Source organism: Zootoca vivipara, chromosome 7, assembly GCF_963506605.1.
Source record: "Zootoca vivipara chromosome 7, rZooViv1.1, whole genome shotgun sequence".
Lineage (NCBI taxonomy): Eukaryota > Metazoa > Chordata > Lepidosauria > Squamata > Lacertidae > Zootoca > Zootoca vivipara.
This window is the reverse complement of record NC_083282.1, coordinates 81690038-81714885: the sequence shown is the minus strand read 5'-3', so window position 1 is coordinate 81714885 and position 24848 is coordinate 81690038. Positions and strand designations below refer to the sequence as shown.

Here is a 24848-nt window from a genome sequence, read left to right as displayed (position 1 = left end):
ATCACTAAGAGCATCAACATGACTTCTTTCTGAGTAAACAAGACTGGACTGAAAGACTGAAGTTTTTATGCTTGCTTACATCCCCCAACCCTTACATCACTCAATTAAAAAAGAAATAAATAACCAGTAAATATTTCCATACTGTTTTTCAATCATGTTTCCTTTTTTTATATATATAATTATTTATTAAGTTTTTTAAATAAACACATTTAAGACATTATACAAAACAAACAAACAAACAAACATTCAAAATACATACATCACTCTTTTTACCAATCTTATTATTCTTAACCAAAAACATGCTCCGCCGAGCTTGACTTCCCTCCCTCCCTTCAAAAGGTTTTCTAATCAATTCTTATCTCGCAGTTCCTTTGTATCTAATCTTTAGAGTCAATTCGTAGGATTTATTTCACGCCTGCAAGTGTCTTCAAACCTTTACAGTTCATTTCCATATAATCCACAAATTTACTCCAATCCCTTAGAAACCTTGTCTCCCTCTGGTTTCGGATCCTGCTAGTCAGTCTCGCTAGTTCTGCATATTCAATCATCTTTGTCTGCCAGTCTCCAATTGTCGGTAAGTCCTGGGTCTTCCATTTTTGGGCTAATAATGTCCTCACCGCGGTTGTCGCATACAAAAAAAGGGTACTGTCCTCCCTAGTTATCTCTTGGCCTATCAGTCCTAACAGAAAGGCCTCTGGTCTTTTGGGAAAGGTATACTTAAATATCTTTTTCAGTTCATTATATATCATTTCCCAATATCCTTTAACCTTTTCACATTTCCACCACATATGATAAAAGTCCCCTTCCTTTTCATTGCATTTCCAGCACATTCTGTTACTCATTCTATACATTTTTGCTAATTTCACTGGAGTTAAATGCCATCTATACATCACCTTCCAAACATTCTCTTTCAAAGCAGTACATGCTGTAAATTTTATTGTTTGGTTCCATAATTTCAACCACGCATCATATTCAATATTATACCCAAAATCCTTAGCCCATTTTATCATTACCTCTTTCGTCAACTCATCTTTAGTATACCACTCTACCAGCAAATTATACATTTTGGACAACAATTTTATTCTGCCCCCTAGCAACTCTGTTTGAAATTTGGACCTTCTCTCCTCAAAACCAATTTTTTTATCTTTCGCAAATACATCATTAATTTGATGATATTGCAACCAACTCGTCAAATATACTTTAACCTCTTCATACGGTTTCAATTTCCAACCTTGTTCCGATTGTCTTAAAAAAATTTCATATGTTGGTCTCTCACCTTCCATATTCACTTTTTTCACTATGATCACTTCCATTGGTGAGATCCACCATGGCGTCTTAGTCTCTAACAAGGCTTTATTTCCTTCCCATACTTCAAATAACGATCTTCTTATCACATGATTCGTAAATCCTTTATGGGTTTTTTTCTTATCATACCATAGATATGAATTTTTTCAATCATGTTTCCAAGGCAGTGTGGTAGTGGCAGCAGCAACCAAAGAAATTCAACCGTTGGTCAGCAGTTCTGCAAGGAAAGTGTGTAAAAGGCTCTCGCCGAATCTCCCCTTCTGTCACAGATGCATGGAAAACCCCTGGTTTCTGAGATCAAACAGACTTTTTTTAAAAAAAAACTATATCTCCAAATCACTTATTGATTTAAATTTATTTATTAAAAGACTTCTCACTTAAAATGTATCAAAGCAGTGTACAATGATAAAATTACAATAGAATTACATCAAACTGCATAAATACACAATAAAACAATGAGCAAAGGACAATTAATGGTTGGTAGATATTTGCATCGATTAAAAAATGTTTTAAACTGTTGATGGAAACATAACGCTGAATGTGCCTGCTGTATTTCTGAGGAGCGACTATTCCATAGCACTGGTACAACTGTAGAGAATGGCCTCCTCCTGGTTGTCACCAGATGGACCAATGCAGGTCATGGCACCACTAGGAGCGGTTCCCCTGAAGATCTTAATGAACAGACAGGATCATATGGAAGGAGGCGCTCTGTCAGATAACTGGGTCCCAAGTTGTTTAGGGTCATATAAGTCCATAACAAAACCTTGAACTGGGCTCAGTAGTCTATTGCCATCCCTTGCAGCATCTTCGAGAGAGGTGTCACATGTGTGCAGTTAGAAGCATAGCTGCCACATCCTGCACCAGTTGCAACTTCCACATCAAGCCTAAGAACAGACTCACAAAGAGCACATTACATTAATCCAAACTTGTGGTTACCAACGCATGGGTCACTGCAACCAACTTATTTCAGTCTAGGAGTGGTTGTAGTTACCATTTGAAGCACAAAAGTTGGCCTCCAGGGACACTGATTTTTCCAGGAGCACCCTCAAACTACACACGTGTTCTTTCAGGGAAAATGCAATGCATTCAGAGCAGGCAGCCCATCTAATTCCTGGAACTACTCACCCACAGGGTCTGCCTTGGTGGAATTCAGCTTCTGTTCGGCCCTATTGTTACCTTGCACTGTGAAGGGACTGCAGTTGCCAGCCCCCACTTCCACCACTCCAAACCTTCCTGTGTCAAATGGGAAGTTCTGAAGGGGGGTTGTTAAAAGTGTTTCACTGAGTGCAGCTAGAATCCTCCCCACATTCAAGAATCTTGATAGCACAGGATTTCTGAGCGAATGCCTGAATCTAAAGACCTGTCAGTATGGGGTATCCTCAGAACACCAGAAGAATGATGGCTTCATTCCATCATTGCTCGGAATTGCTGTGTATACTTCAACAGCCCATCAGCTTGAGTCTGAAGTTCCTTCATTGCCTCGGGACTTGGATATTGCATTGCAGCATTTTTCGTTGCAACTGCCAAGTTCTTTAGCAAACCACAAAAGTTGCTGCTGCCATACAATATCTCGTTTCGATCGGCCTTCTGAAGGGCTTCCTGACATAAGGCGTCCACCAACTTTTGGCCCACCATAATTATCATTTTGCTGTTGGCTATGAAAACTTCAGGAGCCAGATCGTTGCTAAGGCTTTTGTGGAAAACACCAATGGCCTTCTGGACAGCACCGAAATATAGTCTGCAGAGATCGGAGAGGACCATCTTCTTGGTTGAATCCTCCTTGCTCACAACATTATGCCTCATCATAGGTGGAGAATCCTAGAGAGGAAAAAACGAAAACAAGAACTATTACTGAAAGCTATCAACATTCAGCATTTTTGCTGATGCAGCAGCAGAAAAAGCTAATGCTATTCTAGGTTGCAACAACAGAAGTATAGTGTCCAGATCAAGGGAAGTAATAGTACCACTCTATTCTGCCTTAGTCAGACCACACTTGGAATACTGTGTCCAATTCTGGGCACCACAATTTAAGAAGGATGTTGACAAGCTGGTATGTGTGCAGAGGAAGGCAACCAAGATGATCAAGGGTCTGGAAACAAAGCCTTATAAGGAGCGCTTGAAGGAACTGGGTATGTTTAGCCTGGATCAGAGGACACTGAGAGGAGATATGATAGCCATCTTCAAATATCTTAAGGGCTGTCACATGGAGGAGGGATCACACTTGTGTTCTCCTGCTCTGGAGGGTAGAATTCGAACCAATGGCTTCAAGTTGCAAGAAAGGAGATTCCAACTAAACATTTGGAAAAACTATCTGACAGTAAGAGCTGTTCAGCAGTGAAACAGACTCCCACAAGAAGTGGTGGACTCTCCTTCCTTGGAGGTTTTTAAACAGAGGTTGGATGGCCATCCGTCATGGATGCTTTAGCTGAGATTCCTGCATTGCAGGGGGTTGGACTAGATGACCCTTGGGGTCCCTTCCAACTCCCAACCTGGTACCTTCCAGATGTTGGTGGCCTCCAACTCCCATCAGTCCCAATGAGCATGGCAAATGGTCAGGGATGATGGGAGTTGTAGTCAAAGACAAATTGGAGCGCATCAACCTGGGGAAGGCTGGGTGTAGTTTTTTTGTAAGGCATTCCATCACATCAGAAGTAAAGGTTATTTACTAATACCAGTATACTCAGAAGTACTACAGTTAGGGACATAGAAAGCTGCCTTATGCTGTATCAGACATTTAGCCCAGCTTGGTCTATTATGACTGGCAAAAGCTCTCCAAGGTATCAGGCAGAAGTCACCTGTTACCAAATTATTTCCTCTAGCGAAGTCGGGGATTGAACTAGGGTGGTAACTCAATTTATGGAATGTTATTCAATTAATTGCATATGTTACCTGTCAATTAATTAGAGAATAAAATCTGCATAAATCTGCACATGAGAAAATGGTGTTTTAAGATTATGTGTGCATGTGTCAGTCATCATCTTTAAAGAGACATTCCACTTTCTTTCACACAAGAGGGAATGTTTCTTGGTACATCAGGGTTTTTAATAACAATACATTTGGGAGCAGGGAATATGCTGCCTGATGAACTGTGGGAAACTGTTTCAGTTGGTCAAAATGTCTATTACTCAGTTAATCTGTTAACAGATCCATCAACTAAATGTTTCAGTCATAATTTCAATGGAACAAAGGTGTAATTTGAAGGATTATAAACCACAATGGAGAACCTCCAGTGAAAAGGAGACAGTGGTGTGGGAGTGCTGAAAAAAATCTGAACCAGATTTATAATTTTAGATCTTTGCTGCAAAGAATAATTTTACCTTTATTTTTAACTTGGCATTCTTCCTCTCCACCTTGCTAGATGAAAGAGGTGGTTGTGTCTGTTCCGGTCCTGGTGATTTCTGCAAAGGGGGAAGAGAAATAATATTTAACATAAATGGCCATAATCCTTAAATGGGAAAAAGACTACATGTTGTATGATCATGGATTATTGGAAATCCTGTCCAAATGCCCTCTGAGCTCTAAGCCTTTTAAAATATATATTTTTTAAAGATATTATCAGAAGCTGTCTTATAATGAATCTGAACATTGTTCCATCTTGCTCAGTGTTGTCTACACTGATTGGCAGCAGCTCTCCAGGGTTTTAGGCAGGAGTCCCACCTCACCCTACCTGGAGATGCTAGGGATCGAACTTGGTACCTTCTGCATGCAAATAAGATGATCAACCTCTTAGCTATGGGTAAAGACACATAGACATTTTTTGTTCCACCTAGCTTCCATTGTCACTACATTTCTTCTAGTATTCTACCCTTTCTGTTTATTCTATTTTTGTGATTTTCAATATGGACTTTTGTTGTATGTTAGCTGCCTCAATAATCTTGGACTGAAAGGCGTATTACTGGAAATTTTTAAATTAAAGTTCATAGGTTCAAAATTGGAGTGGTAGGTTTTCTAGTTTAATTAATCTAGAATGAAAGGCATGATATTGTGCATGTATATCAAAGCCCTACTGACCTGTTGCTGAATATAATCACAAACTTCAGTGATGGCAGCTTTTGCTTTCTCCAGACATGGGCTATTTTCTTTTGGCTTATCTAAAATATGTCTTAAAAGAGAATCTACCCGCTGTTCAGCTCCAGGCTTAATTATTTCATGCTCTGCACCAACTCTCCATTCCTTGCCTTCTTTCTCTTTGCAATTCTTTCTGAAAAGTAGCTTCCCGTTAGCTATGATGATAGAAGCAAATCTCTTGATGTCATCTGGAATGGTGCGAGCAACCATAACAAACCGATCCAGATCGTCTGGGTTGTTCTGAGGCTTCTCAATGACTAGAACATCGAGCGACCATTTGCAGTTATTCAAAGCCTCTCTCGTTTCCACCAGCATTTGAAACGAGTCCGTGAGGATATTCAGCTGCTTTTTAATTCTCGCATGAAGTTTACTGTCCGAGGACTGAGCAGAGTTTCCTTCAATGGCTCTAGCAAAGTCCAAGAATTCTCCCAACGAGACCCTTATGTGGTCAACCGCTCGGTGGATTTCGTCAAGGTTTCCCACCAGGTGTTCTTGGTATCTCCACCTGCTGCTCACAAAGATCATGAGACTTGCAATTGAACTGGACACGCTATGCTGGAGCTTAGTCAGTGTTTCTATGGCAAACTCAAGTTCCATGGTTGCTTCTTTAGTGGGTTCTTCTGATGAGGAAGAAGGGGCAGATGAAGAGGATGCTGCAGATGAAGAGGACTCAGTGGAAGAGCTTGACCATGTTGATATGGTGCTGGTTCTGCTGTCTAGACTGGAAACAGACAATCGGTCTTGGTCTCGTTTGCCATCTGTGTAATATGATAGAGGGAAAACATATGTGTGGTCTCCAGAATTAGGACTCTGTGTGTTTTCTTTCTTTTGAGACAAAACGACAGGCATTCCTCTTGGTATATCATAGACAGTCTGTTGATGGCTCTCCTTTTCAATCATGGAGGACAGCGCACCCGAAGGAACATCGTAGTTACCATTCTGACGCTGCACTAAGGCTTCATGTGTGGATGGTATGTCATACAGAGGAATTTCTGGAAGAGTTAGTTTCCTTTGTACAGGTGGAACATCATATACTTCTGAAGTTACCAATTTGACTTCATTATTTGTTGTTGGCAGGATTTTCTGCGTACCAGAATCGAGCCTCATTGGTGGTATATCATAAAACACATGTATATTTGGAGAACGATTCTGAAGAGCTGAGTTTAATCCTGCTTTTTCGGGTGACACAGGTATATCATAGATCCATTCTGATTTCCGAAGGTTTGGCAAGGTATTGTAAGGACCCAGGTGCTTTCCTTGGGGCCCTCTTTCTATAATGTCACGTTCTCTTGAAAGTGGTGTGGGAATGACATACACCTGGAAAACAGCAAAGCGCATGCTATTACAACTGAAATTCTATTCCACTTCTACAAACTCAAAGCAGTGCACAAAAGAGAAAAAACAGAAACCCATGCTAGCAATTTTTAAACCAAATGTAACAATACAAACATAACGAAACCTCAAAAAATGCCCTAGGCTCAGACCCCCCAATGCTGCTTGTACCGTAGTGTTGTTCAGAGGACTGCTTCCTGACACTGCCAAGTGTCAGGGACTGGGCAGAGGAGGAATGATGGAGACCGCCTCCCCAGCTTGACCCTTCCAGGGAGGAGCAAGAGGAAGACAGTGATTTACAACAGAGGTCGCAGCTCAGAGGCAGATGAGGGGGAAAGTTGGGAAATAGTGGGAGAGGAGGAAGAGGAGGAAGAAGCACCAGTGGGGCGGCAGCTGAGAGACACAATGTCTTTAGAAAGTGTTGCAGACACCCCCCTCTCAGAACCTGGCGAGCCTTGAAAGTAGGAGAGCAAAGAGCTCAAAGACATAGGGCACGTAGCAGCACCCATAGGAGAGATGATGAGATTGAAGTGAGAGAGACGGAGGGTGGAGATTCACTCAAGACAGAGACTGGGTTCTATAGCCTGTCCCTGTAAATACTGAATAAAAAGCGGATGGTAAGAAACGTTCCTTGTCTTTGTACGTTCCTGGACAACCGGCAAGGATTCGCTGGCAGCAGCTTGACACCAAGGAAGCCCAAGATGGCCACCAACAGGGGAGAGGCTCCATCCAGTGCCTCCTCAGATCTCCAGCTGTCTGTACCTGCAAGCCAACATTGGAGGTAGTAGCCAACCTCTTGTTCTCCCTTCAAACTCCAGCAACTGACCTTAAGGACCCGGGTTTTGTAGTAGTCACACGCCAGTTCAGCCCATCCACAACCAGGTCCCCATGATAAGAGCAGCATGACTGGCAGAGAACGACGAAGCTTCATGATCCACACAACAAAGTATTTTCTCATGCTGTACTTACATTTTCTAAGGAAGACTCTTGCAGTGTGTGAGCTCGTGGCTTTTCTGGGCTCAGTGGGATATCGTAAAGCTGCTGTGCTGTTCCCAGGTAACATTCTTTGGAGGGGAATAGTTTGGAGCCCTTTCTGGAAGAGGGTGGTGTGGCAAGACCCTAGTTAAATTGTTAAAAAGAAATTAATCTGTATGCTTTACCAACAGCGCTGGGGGAATCATTGTATACATTTATTTCAATGCATGCACAGAGGTTCTTTGGATTTGGTCGTTACGAGTCTCCCTAAGTCTCCCCAAATTAAAAGAAACAAAATAAAAAAATTCCTTCCAGTAGCACCTTAGAGACCAACTAAGTTTTTCATTGGTATGAGCTTTCGTGTGCATGCACACTTCTTTGTCCTTATGCCATTTTCTGTATCTCTGTGAATGCAACTGTGTAATATTTGGAAGAGGTTTTAATGTCAGGGATCCGGCCTGGCATTACCATACTGAAGCATCAGTCTTCTGCGGAGGGCCCAGAACTGATGCCTGCCCTGGCATCACTTTAACATTTCCGAACTGCCGGCCTTCTAGGGCTTGCCGATCAGAAGGTCAGCAGTTCGAATCCCCGCGACGGGGTGAGCTCCCGTTGCTCGGTCCCAGCTCCTGCCAACCTAGCAGTTCGAAAGCACATCAAAGTGCAAACTGATAAATAGGTACTGTACTGCTCTCGCGGGAAGGTAAACGGCGTTTCCGTGCGCTGCTCTGGTTCGCCAGAAGCAGCTTTGTCATGCTGGCCACATGACCTGGAAGCTGTACGCCGGCTCCCTCGGCCAACCCCAGAGTCGGTCATGACTGGACCTAATGGTCAGGGGTCCCTTTACCTTTTACATTGCACTGGAACATTGTGGGCTGTTAAAATGGTACCTGCCTCATGAGGAGTGCTGTTGTTGGGTAAGACAGTGGGACAAGGGCATGGCGTAGAAAAAGGCATATCAGGGAAAACCATGCTAAGTATGCTGCCAGTCCTTGTGGCAACCTATCAGGGACTCCCAGGAAGTAGGGACTGAGATCTAGCCAAGTGTTTTGTTTATGTCTCACAGTCAGAAAAGAATAGGCCCCCGCTATTGGAAAGTAGCAGCGAGACTCTCAATTGGCCAAGCCTGGTATGAAAAGCTGGAGTTTGACCTTCTGTTTGGTATTCCTTAGGCACCATTGGCTGTTCCTGCTTCCCAGCCACCAATCTGCACAATCTAGATTGTGCATAGCCCAGACTAACACTAAAATCTGTTTAATTTTTTAAAATTGGTGTCTGCAAATGCGACATGAAGGCTGTCAACATCAACCCTGCCATGTGGGAATCCCTTGCAAACAACTGCAGTGCCTAGAGACAGGCAGTCAGGTCATGTATCCATAGCAGTGACCGGAGGAGGAATGACTACTGGGAGTTGCACAGAGAAGAAACGCCGGGGTAAATCTGCAACAGCACAGCCAGATGCCGTCATCTGCCCCAACTGCAACAAAACATGTCTGTCCCATATTGGTCTCTACAGCTACAGCAGGCGCCACAACCTTCCAACAGTTTGACTTCACCCGCAAAGGCTTACTCCTTCATTGTCTCCCGAAACAGAAGGTTGCCCAACAACAACACTAGCACTTTTGACTGCAAAGACAAATATGCAAACATATAAAACCCAAATGAGCGGCTAGGTAGGAATTTCACTGGTGGAGTTAGAGGGATCTGCATGGCTCCTGGTCATTTCTGTACTGTCAAAAAAAAATCTGATTGCATTATAATGGCAGAGAACGAGCACTAGATGGCAGAGTGGCTTAATAAACGTATTTCCGGAGATCTGAATTAAAATATGGATCTACTCAATGCAGTGGCATAGCAAGAAATGCTCATTCTCTACAAACAGAGGTTGACTTTAAAAGAAAAGCTTGTCTGAAAATAAGGCAGGGAAAGGAGACCATGTTATCTGACGCCTGTGTTGTCGCAGGCACAAACTAGCTGCATGGCCTTCAGCTAGTAGGTCTCCACACACTACTGTACAGTTGTGTTTTTTTAGAAGGATAGCTGGCAATGATTTTTAACTGACTGCCTGTTGTTACCTGATAGCCATATCAATCAAGGCAGAGGGCCTCACCTGTGTGAATACATGATGCTGCGGCGATGGGACATCGTATATATCACTTTTCCTCTCCATTGCTGATGCCCAGGTTGCTCTGGGAAGAGTGTAGAGGTGCTGGGGGAAAAACGATGAAGAAATTGAAAGGAGGTTACAGGATCTGTGAGTAGCTATTGTCGGTCTATTTTTGTGCTGGCCCAGGAGCATGTGAGCATGCAAGCCACCTGCCCCATCAGCAGTCTAGCCGCTGCATTCTGCACTTGCTGGAGGTTCCAGACCAGATCCAAGGCCAGCCCTGGCTAAAGCTCATTGCAGTACTCTAGTCTTGCGATTACTAATGCATGGACTATGAAGTTGGTAAAAAGGCACTCTTGGCCACAGAGGTGTCTGCGGAATGAGGTTGTTCTTTGAACAATGATTTCCCATTTTGGTCGTTTTTGTCTGGCGGCCAGACAGGAGAGGTCCTGCTATTTTCTCCAAACAGATGGCTGGAAAGACAGGAGAAACTTAGTGCTATAAACCCTAGAGAGGAGGTAAGCCCAGTCCCTCTAAGATCCCCACTCAGCCGCCATGTTTACTCCTATAGAAAAAAAGTTGGAATAGAATGGTAATAATGTACTGTATGTCTTTTGGGAAAGCTATTCTCTCACCCAGAGTTTTACATCAGAAACGTATCAATGTTAGCGGCCACACTGCCGAAATATTGCAACCGTGAAGCACTATAATTCTATTAAAACACTATAATTCTATTAGTTGGTCTCTAAGGTGGCACTGTGGTCGAAACCACAGAGCCTAGGGCTTGCCGATCAGAAGGTCGGCGGTTCAAATCCCCGCAATGGGGTGAGCTCCCGTTGTTCGGTCCCAACTCCTGCCAACCTAGCAGTTCGAAAGCACGTCAAAGTGCAAGTAGATAAATAGGTACCACTCTGGCGGGAAGGCCACATGACCTGGAAGCTGTCTACGGACAAACGCCGTCTCTCTTGGCCTACAGAGCGAGATGACCGCTGCAACTCCAGAGTCGTCCGCGACTGGACCTAACGGTCAGGGGTCCTTTACCTTTTAAGGTGCTACTTGAAGGAATTTTTTTATTTTGTTTCTATTAAAACACTTCACACTAAAGTTCTATTAAAATGAGAACCAAATAAAAGAGACGGAATGGGGACAGGACTGCCCCGTTTCCTTTATGCTTTAGTTTAAAAGAGTCTGATCAGAGCACTGCTGCGAATGCTGCCACCAGGTAAGCTCACCAGGTGAGCCCACCAATGCAGGTGAAGGCCCAGAGAGCACTTTGCCCTCTCAAGCCTGGAGCCAGCTCTGACAAGAATAGACACAGACAGGAACATAGGAAGCTGCCTTACATTGAGTCAGATCATGAATCCATCTAGCTCAGTATTGCTGGAGTCTGGTAGCAGCTTTCCAGGGTTTCAGAAAGCGGATATGTCTAGCCTTACCTGGAGATGTCAGGGATTGAACCTGGGACCTTCTGCGTGGAAAGCAGATGCTGCGCTGCTCCCTTGAAGGTGCTTACAAGCAAGACCCTGGCATGTGTTTCATCAGAGAGATGTTGGAAAGTATGACCATTCCAGAGAAAAACCACTCAAACTTCTGTGTTGCTAGCGGCAAGGAAATCTGCCTTGTAAACGCTGAGCACAGTGCGTCTACCTATTCTGAAGCAGTTCATACCCTCCCCACACCACCAAATTTTGTAAACAGATTGCAACACTGGAACACCAAGTGTGTCACCCCAGGAAGTTTCCAGGCGAGGTTAGGAGCTGAAATATTACAACACGAGAAAGATCAGAAAGGCTGTGAAACGGAAGGGAGGTCCCTTCCCAGGGCCACTGGCAACACTCCATGGGCAGGTCGCCTCTAAAAGGCAGGCAGGCAGGCAGTGCAGGTTTTCAGCTGCCCATAAGGCTACCAAACACTTCCTAGGAAAGTATTGATCAAATCTTCAGGGGCAAAGCGAGCTCCACCCCATGAGACGGAAATGTTGTGATAGACAGCCAAAGGCTGCAAGAGGTTGGTGGAGGAGAACCATAAGTTACAGGGAACCGGCGAAAAACTAAATGTGAGCAATCGACCACATTTCAAACCGCATTTTTAAAAGGAAAGGCCAGCATCCACCTATCAGGAGCCAGTTTACAATATCCTGAGCAACCAGTTAGAATAGCGGGCTGTATCTAATGGTGCATTTGCACTAGTGGAGGCATTTTTTTCTTGCACAAGGCAGGGCACCGGATTTTCACTGTTTCTTCCTGCCATGTGCAGCCCCCTGTACCCCCCCCCAATCTCTTCCAAGTATTACAGCACAGAGAGCTGCAATTGTCAGAGAGGACTGGTGAGAATGGGGTGCCTTGCCCTGTTCTGATGGAAGCATTTCCACTTGTTCAGAGCTACCACTGGGTACAAACCACACTCAGTATATTTTCCTCTATAGCTGCATCCGGGGGTGCGGGGAGAGAATCCAATAGTTAGATTCATAATTCAAAAACAAACCAACCCAATAACTTTGAATCTTCCAGACCTGAAAAATTATCAGCAATCTTGCCTAATCTAGCATTCTTGGACATGGATATCAAGGGTGTTGTGGCAGCATGCGTGCTTCTACGTACAAACTTAAGCATGTGGAAGGGGTGGGACTGCACCCCACTGGCTCTGCCCATTGCACCAGCCCCACCTCTCGATGTCCTTTGAATGGGACATGTGGGAAAGGAGCATCTATACAACTTGGGGGGGGCATGATCACACCGAGTGCCTACCTACATGCTCCTTTCAACTCAACCTATGGATGGCAGCAGCAGTGTGATTATACTGAACCTTCTTCAGTCATTTAGCACACTCATGAAGAAGGCTATACTCTTACTGTCGTGTGTGAATTGACTCCTTGTTTTTAGGGGAAATGTTGCTAGAATAATGGAGATTTCCACCACAGAAGCTTAAAGATTGGGGTGTACACAAGTGAGTCTTCCTCAGGCAGATTCCGTATTAAGAGTCTCAAGCAGAATGGCAATGGTTTTGGCCGGCTGCTCGGGGAACAGCTGATCACCCGCCAGCTGTCTCCCTGCAATTTGGACTACCCTGTTGCTATTCCTGCACCCAGCTAGGGCCATTCACCCTCCGCGTTCTTTAAGTGTGTGTGCCCGCACGTGTGCTGGTGTGTGCTGTGTTGAATTGCTGCGGCACACTTGTCCTTTGTAGCGACAACTGTGATGCAGGGTACGACGTAATCCCAGAGAACGTCCAGTGCTCAAGATTGTTGTTGTTTTTAGCTACCTGTTTCAAAGAACTCCTAAAGGTTCAGTTACTTGCTCTTTTTCAGCATTTAAAGCTGTTTAGGAAGATGAAGAACTGCTAAACTCAACCAGGCTAAGTTGCATACCTCGGTTTACAAACACAATTGGTTCTGGAAGTCCATATTTAACCTGAAGTGTACTTAACCTGAAGCGAACTTTCCCATTGAAAGTAATGGAAAGTGGATTAATCTGTTCCAGACAGGTCCGCGGAGTACTTAAACTGAAAAATACTCAAACCGAGGCGTAGTTAAACCGAGGTATGACTGTACTTTGGCAGTGTGTCTCCAGCTGGGGGGTCAGCCAAATGCCTCTGAGAAAGTTGAGGTGTCAGTGAGCCAAGGAGGCAGATGCTTATGAAGTGGCAAGCAGCAATCCATCTTGTTTTTTCTTAACTACCAATTAGTTTCCAGGTGCAATTCAAAGTGCTGGATTTTAACCATGAAAGCCTTATACAACTCAAGGCCGCAATGCCTCAAGGACCACCTCTCCCCACACGAACCAGTCTTGACCCTGCAGTCTTCATCAGAGACCCTTTTCTGTGTGCCCCACCTGAGGGGGGTGCAGAGAACCTGCCTTTTCTCTGCAACGCTCATCTGTAATGCTCTTTCCAGGGAGATGTGCCTGGAAAGGTAGGACATGTCTTTAGCAATAGGTTGCTGGTTGTGTGTTTTATGCATTTTGCATTGTTCATTGTTGGGTTTTTTTTTAAAAAAAAATTGCTTTTATGTGTTGCATTTCACTTTATAAAGCAACTGATAAATGTTAAATAATAATGATGATGATTCATATTTATATTTTGAGGGGGGTTGTAGCTCTCTGGGAGGAATAGGGGGTCTCCTAACAACACTAGCAGTTTCCAAAATTCTTTGGAGGGAAGCCATGACTTCTTAAGGTGGTACAATACTGCTTTCAATGTATAGTGTAGAGGGGGCCTGAACCTAAGGGCTTCCAGCTATTCCTCCAGAATTTGTGAGGTTCTCAGGAGGCCTGGGGCAAAGTCTCCTCCTTTGAGGGTGGGAAAGAAGCCTTGACATGTCATCAAATGTCATCTCCAGGTTAATGGAGGAATTGCTTCTGTAGCCTGGTAATCTCACCACCAGCCATACCCCGAGTCCTTCTGCTTTTCCCTTCAGAAGAAAACGACCCAAACCTGGGCTTATGACAACAACTACATAGGAAACTGTTTCATGCAGAATCAGAAACCATTGGTTCATCTGGCTTAGTACCGTCTACACCAGGATTGGGGAACTCTTCTAGGAAACCTTCCAGGGGCCACATGCCAGAGGTGGGCGGGGCCAGAGACTACAGTGGGTGGAGCAATGCATGTAGATTTAACGATACAACCCTCGCTGTTCTTCACCCAGGAAGGCAAGAAGCGTTACCAGAGTTCAAAGATACATTCTAGTCAGGCAAAAGCCAAAGGAGTGTTGCCTGTGGAGAAGGGCTTTAGCTGAGGAGGAGGTGTGGTCTAGAGAGAGCCCCAAGGGCCAGACAGATGACTGAATTCGGCCCTTTGTTCACCATTGCTGTTCCACCTTGGGCTTTAGGTGGGGATTTCTCTCCTGGCGTGCTATGGTCCATGGGGTCACGAAGAGTCGGACACGACTAAACGACTAAACAACAACAACAACAACAAAGTCCACCTAGCCCAGGAGAAGGGCCGTAGCTCCGTAGTAGAACATCTGTTTTGCATGCAAATAATCCAAGCTTTAATCCCTGGTGTCTCCAGGTGGAGCTGGGAGAGAACCCTCCCTAAAATCTCGAAGAGCTGCTGCCGCTCAGTGCAGTTAATATTGAGCTAGATGGACCAATGGTCTGACTCAGTATAAGGCAACTTCCTGGGTTCATTCTTTGCAAGAACGCCTCTACCAGCAGCAGGCAGGAGATGGTCTACTGGAAATCAGCAAATGGTCTACAGTGGAGTACACAACTACACAACCTACATGAAAGGAAAATAAATATGTGTGTGATATTATTATACAATGAACACGCGGGCAGGATTTGAACTACGAGCAACAGGAGGAATTAAAGATTGCAGTAGTTTTGTCAAGCTTTAAGAGAGAGGAGACAGTGTGCAGCAGAGGAAGAGAAACAGAAGCACCATGGGAAAGGGATGGGAAGTCAGAAAAAAAGTTTATACTTGTACTGAAATGTACGTGTGAAATTTTGGAAAACTTAATAAAAAAAACTTCAGAATGTGTGTGTTTAAGGGGAGGGGGAGGCAGAGAGAAGGTGGGTGAGACAAAACAAAACACCACATTATACTGTGGGTCACCATCAGTGCCTGTTTGCTCCCTACTTTCCTCTTTTAGGGTTTGCTTGCCTCTTTACCTGGTCCGATGAACTTTGGGTCTTTTCACTGAGCAGTGCAGCTGCCATTGCTGGCACTTGGTAAACTTCCGGTGTCAGCGGGTAAGGAGCAGAGGGAGGAGGAGGAGGAGGCATAATCCAGCCGTCCATTTTTTCATAGACGGGTAGTGGCACAGGAGGCCTGCGCCCGGAAGGAACCTGGTAGACAGTCCGTGGCACGCTTGCCGGTCCTGGGGAGCCAGGCTGGATGGAGGGAGGAGCCTGTAAAGTGGTCAGGAGCTGGAGGCGATTTGCAGGAGCCATGCCTTGCTTTCCATGAAGCGAACATTTCCACCAGCCCTCGCTCCCGAGGAGATTCTGATCAAGAACCGTCAGGATGTCTCCTCGGCGGAAGGCGAGCTCATCTGGACACTCTGCTTTGTTGTCGTACAACGCTTTTGCCAAGGTGTTCTAGAAAGAAAGAGGCTAGGCATAAGGCAATGATCAAGACTATGGGCATTATTTCAGATGATGAAATAATGCTCCATATGAAAGCGTATATTATTTTATTTATCTTATTTGCAGTCTGCCCTTCACCGTATGGTCCAAAGCATGGCATAGAAACATTATACAGGCAACGACCGTTTTATACTTGTCCAATATGTGTGCCACCATGCATCGCCGCCACCCCGAAATTGGCAGGATAGGGGTGTAACAGGACGGGGCCATAGCTGCCAAGTCTCCCGTTTTCCCCGGGAAACCCCCGTTTTTAAAGCCGCTTCCCGCCATCATCCCAAATGGCGAAATATCCCGTAATTCCCCCGGATTTCTTCCGGTGCTGCTCTGCCCATGTCTGGGCACAGGAAATTGGGCAGCGCCGGCACCGGAAGTCGCTTCTACACATGTCTGGACATGCGTAGAAGCGACTTCCGGTGCCGGCGCTGCTGATCCCATATTTTTCTAACCGGGACTTGGCAGCTATGTCACGGGGCAGGGTGGGTTTATGCATGCTCTGCCAATGCGCATGGGGGTCAGGATTACAACCCCACACAAAACGGCTGTTGCCTGTACAACAAAAATAAGTGCTATAAAATATCACATTAATAAAATACATTGCATCAGCAACATATAGATGCAGGTGATAAATGAGCATCTAAGAATGGCTTAAAAATCGCAGCCCCCACCCCACCCCCAAGGTCTGGTTAAAGAGGAGCATCTCCAGTTGCTTTTGAGATGTTAATAATGTTTGTGCTCAACATCCCTTGGTAGGGGCTCCTGACTAGGCATTTAGCTACGCAAAGCTGAATGTTATCTATTCTGTTCTGTTTCCCCTTTGTTTTTGTTTAAACCAATTCACGGACCAGGAACTTACACATCAACCACTAATAATAGGCCCCATGTTGTAGATATTACTGCAAATTTATTGCTCTATTTTTGACATGAGAAGACTTGGTCTATTTATTTGTATCATTTATAATTCCTATAATTCATTTATAATTCCTATTTATGAAAACCCAAGAAAAAGTTACTTTAAAAATCAACAACACCATGCCTTAGTGGGGATGTCATTCCAGAGGCAGGGAGCCACCACAAAGAAGACCCATCTGCATATTCCCTGCACACAGAAAATTAGATGACAGGGATAAGAGCTCTAGCTAAATATTTTATCTTTCATGCCAGTTTTATCTGCCATGCCATTTGTAGTTCCCAGCCATGTGAAAATGTGCAGGCCAAATCTGGAAAGACCCTCCAATTCCCTATCCTGGACCTAACGTTTCAATCTAGCTTTGCAACAAGTGCTCTTGAAGCATATCACGTTTTCACAATTGAACCGACCATGTGCCCAAGAAGAGGGCGAGCAACTGCGACTTCCCGAATCTCGCCACACCTACTATCTGCAAACAAGACTGTAGTAAGGCTGCAGAACCCTTTGGCCGCTTGTGCAAGCGATAAACCATGGGATGCAGTGTAATGCGAGGCCTCAGTTGGTTCCTCCACCTCTCAGTTTCTTCATTCTTCCTCACCCCTGGGAACCTCTGCGCAAACAGTATCAACTCAAAACCACTGGTGACATGACAGCTGGAGAAGCACTAGATATTGGTAGGATGCCTTTCCTAGCTACTGCCAACTACAGCACTAATATTATAGGGGTTTTTGTGTGTGTGGATCAGGCTCCCAGGAAAGAGAAACAAGCTGTTGGAAACAAGATAAAGGGAATGCACCACATGTAGGATTCAAGAGCTGAGTAACAGCATGCATAGTTGGGCAACTGCTATCAAGGAGCGCTAACTTCCAGATGTACTCTGTGCAATGCTGAAAGAGCTGAAATAAGTCAAGTACAAACAGTTCCACATTATCTGAACAAAACAGGTATGTCTTACCAGGAGACAGGAATTCTCACTTCATTGGGCAGGGGATGGAAGACCCTTTCCAGCCTGAAGGCCCTTGTATGGGGCTTCCATACATTCCCTTTTATGGAACTTTCTGGGAGCTACATGTCAGCTGTTGCTTGGGCCAGACGCAGAAGTAGGTGGAGCAATGGACACAACTCTTGCCTTTGGACAGTAGGCTAAATCAAACCCTCCAAGTGTCCCTATTTTCCAGGGACATCCCTGATTTAGAGAAGCCGTCCCGGTCTCTAATTTAATCCCGGAATATCCCACTTTTCCTTAGGACATCCCTATTTTCATTGGAGAAAGGTTGGAAGGTATGGAGTTATCTGACCCCTGAGCCGTCTGAAGACAATCCTGTATGTATAGGGAAGGGTTTTTTTAAAAAAAAAGTTTAATGTTTTATTATGTTTTTATATACCCTGTTTCTCTGAAAATAAGATGTAGCCATAAAATAAGCCATAGCATGATTTTAAGCATTCAAGGAATCTAAGCCATAACACGAAAATAAGCCATAGTCGGGTTTTTTTTGAGGAAAAATAAATATAAGACGGTGTCTTATTTTCGGAGAAACACTGGCATGTTGGAAGCTGCCCAGAGTGGCTAGGGCAACCCAGTAAGATGTGTGGGGTATAAATAGTGAAATTATCATTATGGAATGGGACGTCCCTATTTTCATTGGAGAAATGTTGGAGGGTATGCTACATTCAAGCCATGCAAAAGCCAGAGGTTTAATCACACACACTCATCCTTCCTCCGCCCAGGCAAGCAAGAGGCATGCTCACATTCCAGCCAGGCAAAAAAAGGGTGTGGAGCAGGGATGGTGGCGAATATACGTGGAGGGATCATGTGAGGTTCTCTCCCGCTGACATAGTGCTACAGACACTTATTTGGGACGGAAGACAGTGTAAGGCAGTGAGTGCTAACAATTTCCTGCACTGTCTTGTTTCTAAGGTGAATGCTTGCCCCACAATGTCATTTCTCTACTCCTCCTGTGTTTCAAAGAGGAAGGATGCACCTGTCAACCCCCACCTGCAGGTGAAAGCTACCATTTCACAAGACCACAATGTCCTTCACGTTTGACAGATAAATCTTCTGCAAAATCCTTCACCCCTTAGCCATTATCCCGCTCCTCTTATTCGTCTATCAGCTTTATTCCCCCTTTAAACTGTTCTGGTTGTGCATATGGCAGGCTGTATCACCAAATGTGATTGCCCCGCTGCAAATCCTGCTTCACTCTGACCAAGGAATGATGAAATTGCCAGGGTCAGATTTTCCTACTTTCTCATTTCTCCCCGGTCTTAAGTTCACTAACATTTAACAGCATTTTACCGCAAGTTTATCCTAATTAATGCGTTTGCCATTTTCCTTAATATAATGAATTTCACTAACACATGCACAATGTGCACTTTGTTGTTGTTGTTTTTTAAAAAAAGTATGTTTTATTAAAATGCTTTTCTTGGGTAGCAATAGAACATGCATAGTTTCTGTTTACAAGTCACAGAATCATTTGAACAAATTGTTGTTTTTGGTTGGAAAACTTCAACATTTCAAAGGAAAGCTGCGTTTCAGTCTATGAATTGTTTTGGGAAGTGGGAATTAGGTAGGTTTGCAGTAATGGAGGCAGAAGCAAATTTCTCCCCTATCCCCACTCTGATCCGGACACCCTTGCGCCTGTTCTAATCCATAGAGTAAACTGCATGACTGCAGTGAAACCAGAACAGAATGTAAGAGCAGGAGTAAGACATCCATGTGCAGAAAGCAAGAATCCCACTGTGGGAAGAGGGAAACGAAAAGGTGAAGAGGACAGCCCAGGGTGAAGCAACTGGCCTGAACATCTTCCCTGTGGCGCACCACCAAAGCAAAGTGTTTAGTGGCCCAAAATCTCAGCTGAGCCAGGTGATCTGAGGAACCAATAACGGCCTGGCTGGCTCTAGGTAGCTGTTGTTCTAGACTTGGCTCTTTGCCAAGAACAATTTCTCTGAGTGAGTAGCCACACACACTGGGTTCCCCTGCGTTGATCTGGAGCCTACCCATCAGCCTATCTTGTGTCTTGGCTCCATTCAGCCCCAACCTGCCTCTTCCAGAACCTTGTCCCCACCCCATCCTCAAGCAACATCCGTCAAGAACTTCTGGATTTGGGGGCCCTGCTCTGCCTGTGCTAGAACTAGATCCCAGAGATGAAACATCTCTTGTTTTGGCCAAGGTCTGACACTTATTTACCAGAGTAGACATTACGGAGCAGTCATCCACACCCACAGTACCTTGACACACTCCGCTGCTTTAAGCCTGTCTCATGATGCTACGAGTGAGTAGGGCTGGGAGGAAGTTGCTTAATGCAACAGGAGACAGCAAAGTCCCGGGGGAGGCCGGTTTCACTTCACTCCCCCACATGATCCTATTCATGTAAACAGCAGAACTGGCCACCCCTATTTTATGTGCTTACAGGACAGGTGCATGTATAAAATACATGTGACGGCACCATCCCATCTAGTTTATTCCTGAGGTCTTTGGAGAGCTTGATGCTTTCCTTTCATATTACAAAGTTACCTGGGAGTCATACAAAGTGGGGAGAACCACTGAAGACCTCGCCCCTTTTGTTCACACCCTGTGACTGCTGTGTTGAGCAACAGTAGTTAATGTGATGCTGTCTGGATGTTCTAGAACTACAACTCCCATCACCCATGGCCATTCGTCACGCTGGCTGGGTTGATGGGTCCAAGAACATATGGAGGTACAACATTGGCTATCCCTGGTGTAGAAGATACTGGAGGTGCATAGGTGCCAGAGCACCCACCAAATTCTGCAACAAAGAGGCCAGGCACCCACAAATTTCGGTGCCAGGGCCATGCATGCTGCATGGCAGCCGCGACCCCAGGCACCCACAGTCACAGGGCCAAGCTGGCTGGCACTCCTGAGGAGGTGCATGAGTGCTACTGGCATCTCTTGGACATTGCTTGTGATGCGATCGGTGACAAGCAACACAAATCCTCTCACTGGATGGGATTCACCTAACAAGCCCCACCAGCGCGAGCCCTGTGCAAGGACTTCCACTTCTGCAATGGGGCTTCCCCTCACTTCTTCATGAAACTGGTTTGGTGGGTGGTCAGGAGAACCCCCAAAACAGTATGCAGCAGGAGGAGAGGGGGATTGTTCCACATGGAAAACTGCAGTACTTGCACAGACAGAACATTCATCATCATCATCACCACCACCACCTATTAAATTTGTTAGTTGCTTTATCTGGCCCAGGCAACCCAAAGCAATTTACAACCAACCATAGTGCGATGCTGAATACCACCTGCCATTTCTCACAGTATGATAGCAGGATTAGCCCTGCTGCAACCTGGACAGGAATGGAATATATTGTGCCTGTTAAACTAATGTTAAACTGGGCAATGTTTTCTTTTTGGCATGGAACAAATTAATCAGGTTCCCAAGGCTCAGAGAAGTCAACAGGCCAGGCAAGGTGGGACACTGTTGTAGCTCTTCAGCGTTCCTGTGACAGTAAAGCACATCAAGCAATCAATGCTCCTGGGGAAGGCAAACACTGGACACATGTAAACACCAGGCAGCAGCGAAGTGCAGGTTTATTGCACAGCAACTGCTGGGCAAGAGCAGTCTATCTGAGCAATTATGACTTACAGTTGTCCACAACCACTCTTAACTCCTCCCCAGCACTGTAGTCCTGGAGAGGAGAGTCCTGGGAGTGTGGCGAATTCCAGAGCTTCCACAGCAAAACAGGAGGTAAACCGCAGACACTCCTCACTGTGCCAATTTCACCCGGGGTTGCGAAGAATTTGTCACCCAAATTGCAAGTCCCAGGCACAGAGGCACAGTGCACGAGGAACACAAGGCTCATATTTTTATCCACAACATTTGCTGAAAAGAAACAGCTGCTGTGGAGCATCAGGGGGAAGGCATGCGCTTGCCAGCTCAGGGGATGAAAGCAACCTGTTGTTGATAACATCGGTTTCTTTCGCAGTGATGGCCTGGGAACAATGGATGTCTTTTAATGCCTGGCTTGGCAGCGCTGTGCTTTGCCGACTGCCCAGACAGCTGTCATAGACAGGCGGGAGCAGTCTTGCTCACCTTGCGTAGCAAAGGGCTTCAAACCAAAGGGCTTCTTTCAGTTATTACACCCCAACATTCTGTTCTATTTTGGCAATTAAAGAGGAATTCTTGATCTAGCCAAGCGCCACACCAGGCGTCTCTCCAGACAAAGCCTATGTACATTCATATCCCACCCATGGGAATTCAACTTTAACTCGGTGTCAAAAAAAATGTGTGATGCAACAGGGGAAGTTGTGCAATGATGGACACTAGGCTAGATGGCTTCGTGAAATGATTAGACAGGTTCATGGGTTTGGAAAATTCATAGAGAGCATGAACTCCTCACTCTCATCATACTAGAACCCAGGGCGATTCAATGAATCTGGCAGCTGAGGAGGAGCACCAGCGAGAAGGAAGGAAGGAAGCGGCAAGGGAGGGAGATGAGGTCATGCCTTCCCCCTTCTCCCTGTTGTCGCTCACGCTCCTCATCGACTGCACCAACAGCGACTCAGCCACCATTTTGGGCTGGCCACCCAGCTCCCTCTCATGCCCGATGGTGTCAAGGAAGGGAGGGGATGCTGCTGCAAGGACAGTGACGGGAACCAAGGGGAAGGGAGGCGGGTGGGCAATGCCAACCAATCTAATGAACTGGACCCATCCTCTGCCCTGCCCGTGCAAACTCACCCTCTCACTTTCCACTGCACCCACCCTCAGCCTATGCAGTTTTGAGGAGGAGCACTAAAAAGGAGTCCAAATGGGTCGAGGGACACTTTAGTCCAAAAAACGGGACAATCCCATTTTTCTAGGGATGGGTGGCAACCCTACCTCTGCCTGCAGCCTGCTTCTAGCTCTCTCTCACAAAACTCTCGCCTTTGTCCTTCTAACTACTAAGAGCCAGGGAGATTCCCTCTGGCACAGAGCCGCTTCCTTTGCTTCTATAATGACACATACTTAGGGGGGCATTACCAAGAAGTTGGTCTGGGACTTCCAACAACTGAATCCTTACTGGATCCAGGAATTAGGAGGCACTCAGGTATTAACCCCCCCCCCCACACACACACACAACTCACAACAATAGGTTGGGTTAGGGCAAAGCCTGGTGTTTTACCATTTCTTTTCACCTGTAAAGTATTACTATAGAACAGGGGTGGGCAGCCAGTGACTCTCCTGGAGTACTGTGTCCAGTTCTGGGCACCACAGTTCAAGAAGGATACTGACAAGCTGGAACGTGTCCAGAAGAGGGCAACCAAAATGGTCAAAGGCCTGGAAACGATGCCTTATGAGGAACGGCTTAGGGAGCTGGGTATGTTTAGCCTGGAGAAGAGAAGGTTAAGGGGTGATATGATAGCCATGTTCAAATATATGAAAGGATGTCATATAAAGGAGGGAGAAATGTTGTTTTCTGCTGCTCCAGAGAAGCGGACACGGAGCAATGGATTCAAACTTCAAGAAAGAAGATTCCACCTAAACATTAGGAAGAACTTCCTGACAGTAAGAGCTGTTCGGCAGTGGAATTTGCTACCAAGGAGTGTGGTGGAGTCTCCTTCTTTGGAGGTCTTTAAGCAGAGGCTTGACAGGCATATGTCAAGAATGCTTTGATGGTGTTTCCTGCTTGTCAGGGGGTTGGACCAGATGGCCCTTGTGGTCTCTTCCAACTCTATGATTCTATGATATGGTCCATACATCCGCATCTTTGGCCGTGTTGGCTGGGCCTGAGGATAGGCAAAGAGGCAGAAGAATATCAGTTGCAGTGTCATTTCAAGGCTCGGAGGGAGGGCTGCAGAAGCTTTTCTTGCAGCTCCTGAACACATTTATAAGATTCAAGCGAAAATAAGGCTAGCAAATGGAGTTTTCTTCTGCTTAACAAAGCATTGAGTCACAGCTTAAAGTGACCCAAGTCCAAAGAGGAAGTGCATGGTGAAATTCTTTAAAAACAAATAAATTGCCCTAAATCAGCATAGTTCCAAGGCAGCATGCAGATAGCTCAAGAAAAAGAGAGAGAGTAGAATTTAGCCGCTATTCAGACTTGAAGCCTGCAATGCAAGATTTGTAGATTATTTCAAATCAATAAAGCATAGGCTGACCACTTACCTATCACCCAAAAAAGAGGAAATGCATCACCAAAAGAGAAAAGGGGGAAAAATAATTTGCTTTGATTCTGGGTACCAAGTTCAGCATCAATGAATCTTAGTGAGAAACCACATTTTTAATACCTCTAAGAAGATCATCCTAAGAGAACACAAATGACCCAAACCAGTTAAGGATATGAGAACTATCTCATTGTACCAGGTTCAAAGAATAACACTGGTGTGTCATTTTAGGGGGTGAAATTTGATTTTTGCAAATTTCTTCAGTGAGAGGTCTTAAAAAGATGCTTTGGGGAGTGACGAATTCAAATCTGCTATTATTTTTGTGACCAGACAACATTGAGCTTGGTAAGTCTATGTGTGATGAAGAAGCACACATACTGCTTTTAGAAAACCAAAGAATTTTAATTTTACCTTCTGAAAATGTCAGATTATTATTATTATTAATGTTTTAATATGCTGTAAACTGCACTGAGATGTTTTTCTTAAAAATATAAAGTGGTATAGAAATGAAATGATCAATCAATCAAGGGTCCAGAAGCCCATCATAAAAGCTAGAAGGAGGATCACGGTATGCTTAGCAAATGCCTTAATGTGAGGCAAGCTGAAAATACAATCAATAGGCATTAACCTTCTGCTTCAGGGATACTCCCCCAAAAAATGCTGCCCCAAGATAAGTAGACAAGATAACATCACCCAAACCCCCTGCATTTCCAAATAAATAATAATAATAATAATATTTATACCCCACCCTTTCCAGTCAAGACCAGGCTCAGGGCGGCTAACAACAAGAATATCAAAGCAGAATATCAACTGCCAACCAGAATTACATTGACCCTGATGATGGAAAAACATTCTCCCCATATCTAAGGGCAGCAAAATAGCTTGAGAAGATACAGGGCAGCCTATGTGGAACACAAAGCTCTGTTCTCCAACCTTATGCCATGCCTTCCCATCCTGC

General features: G+C 45.0%; 1 protein-coding gene across 1 annotated transcript; it reads right to left on the bottom strand.

Annotated features, from left to right (window-relative positions):
- Positions 1–1780: 1780 nt before the first annotated feature.
- Positions 1781–22319, bottom strand: CASS4 (Cas scaffold protein family member 4). The gene is made up of 7 exons (XM_060277491.1): positions 22281–22319; positions 15400–15828; positions 9791–9889; positions 7675–7824; positions 5317–6690; positions 4623–4703; positions 1781–3123 (listed from the first exon to the last, which is right to left on the bottom strand). The coding sequence occupies exons 1-7, from the start codon at positions 22317–22319 to the stop codon at positions 2710–2712; spliced, it is 2586 nt and encodes an 861-aa protein (XP_060133474.1). The 3' UTR covers positions 1781–2709.
- Positions 22320–24848: the final 2529 nt, after the last annotated feature.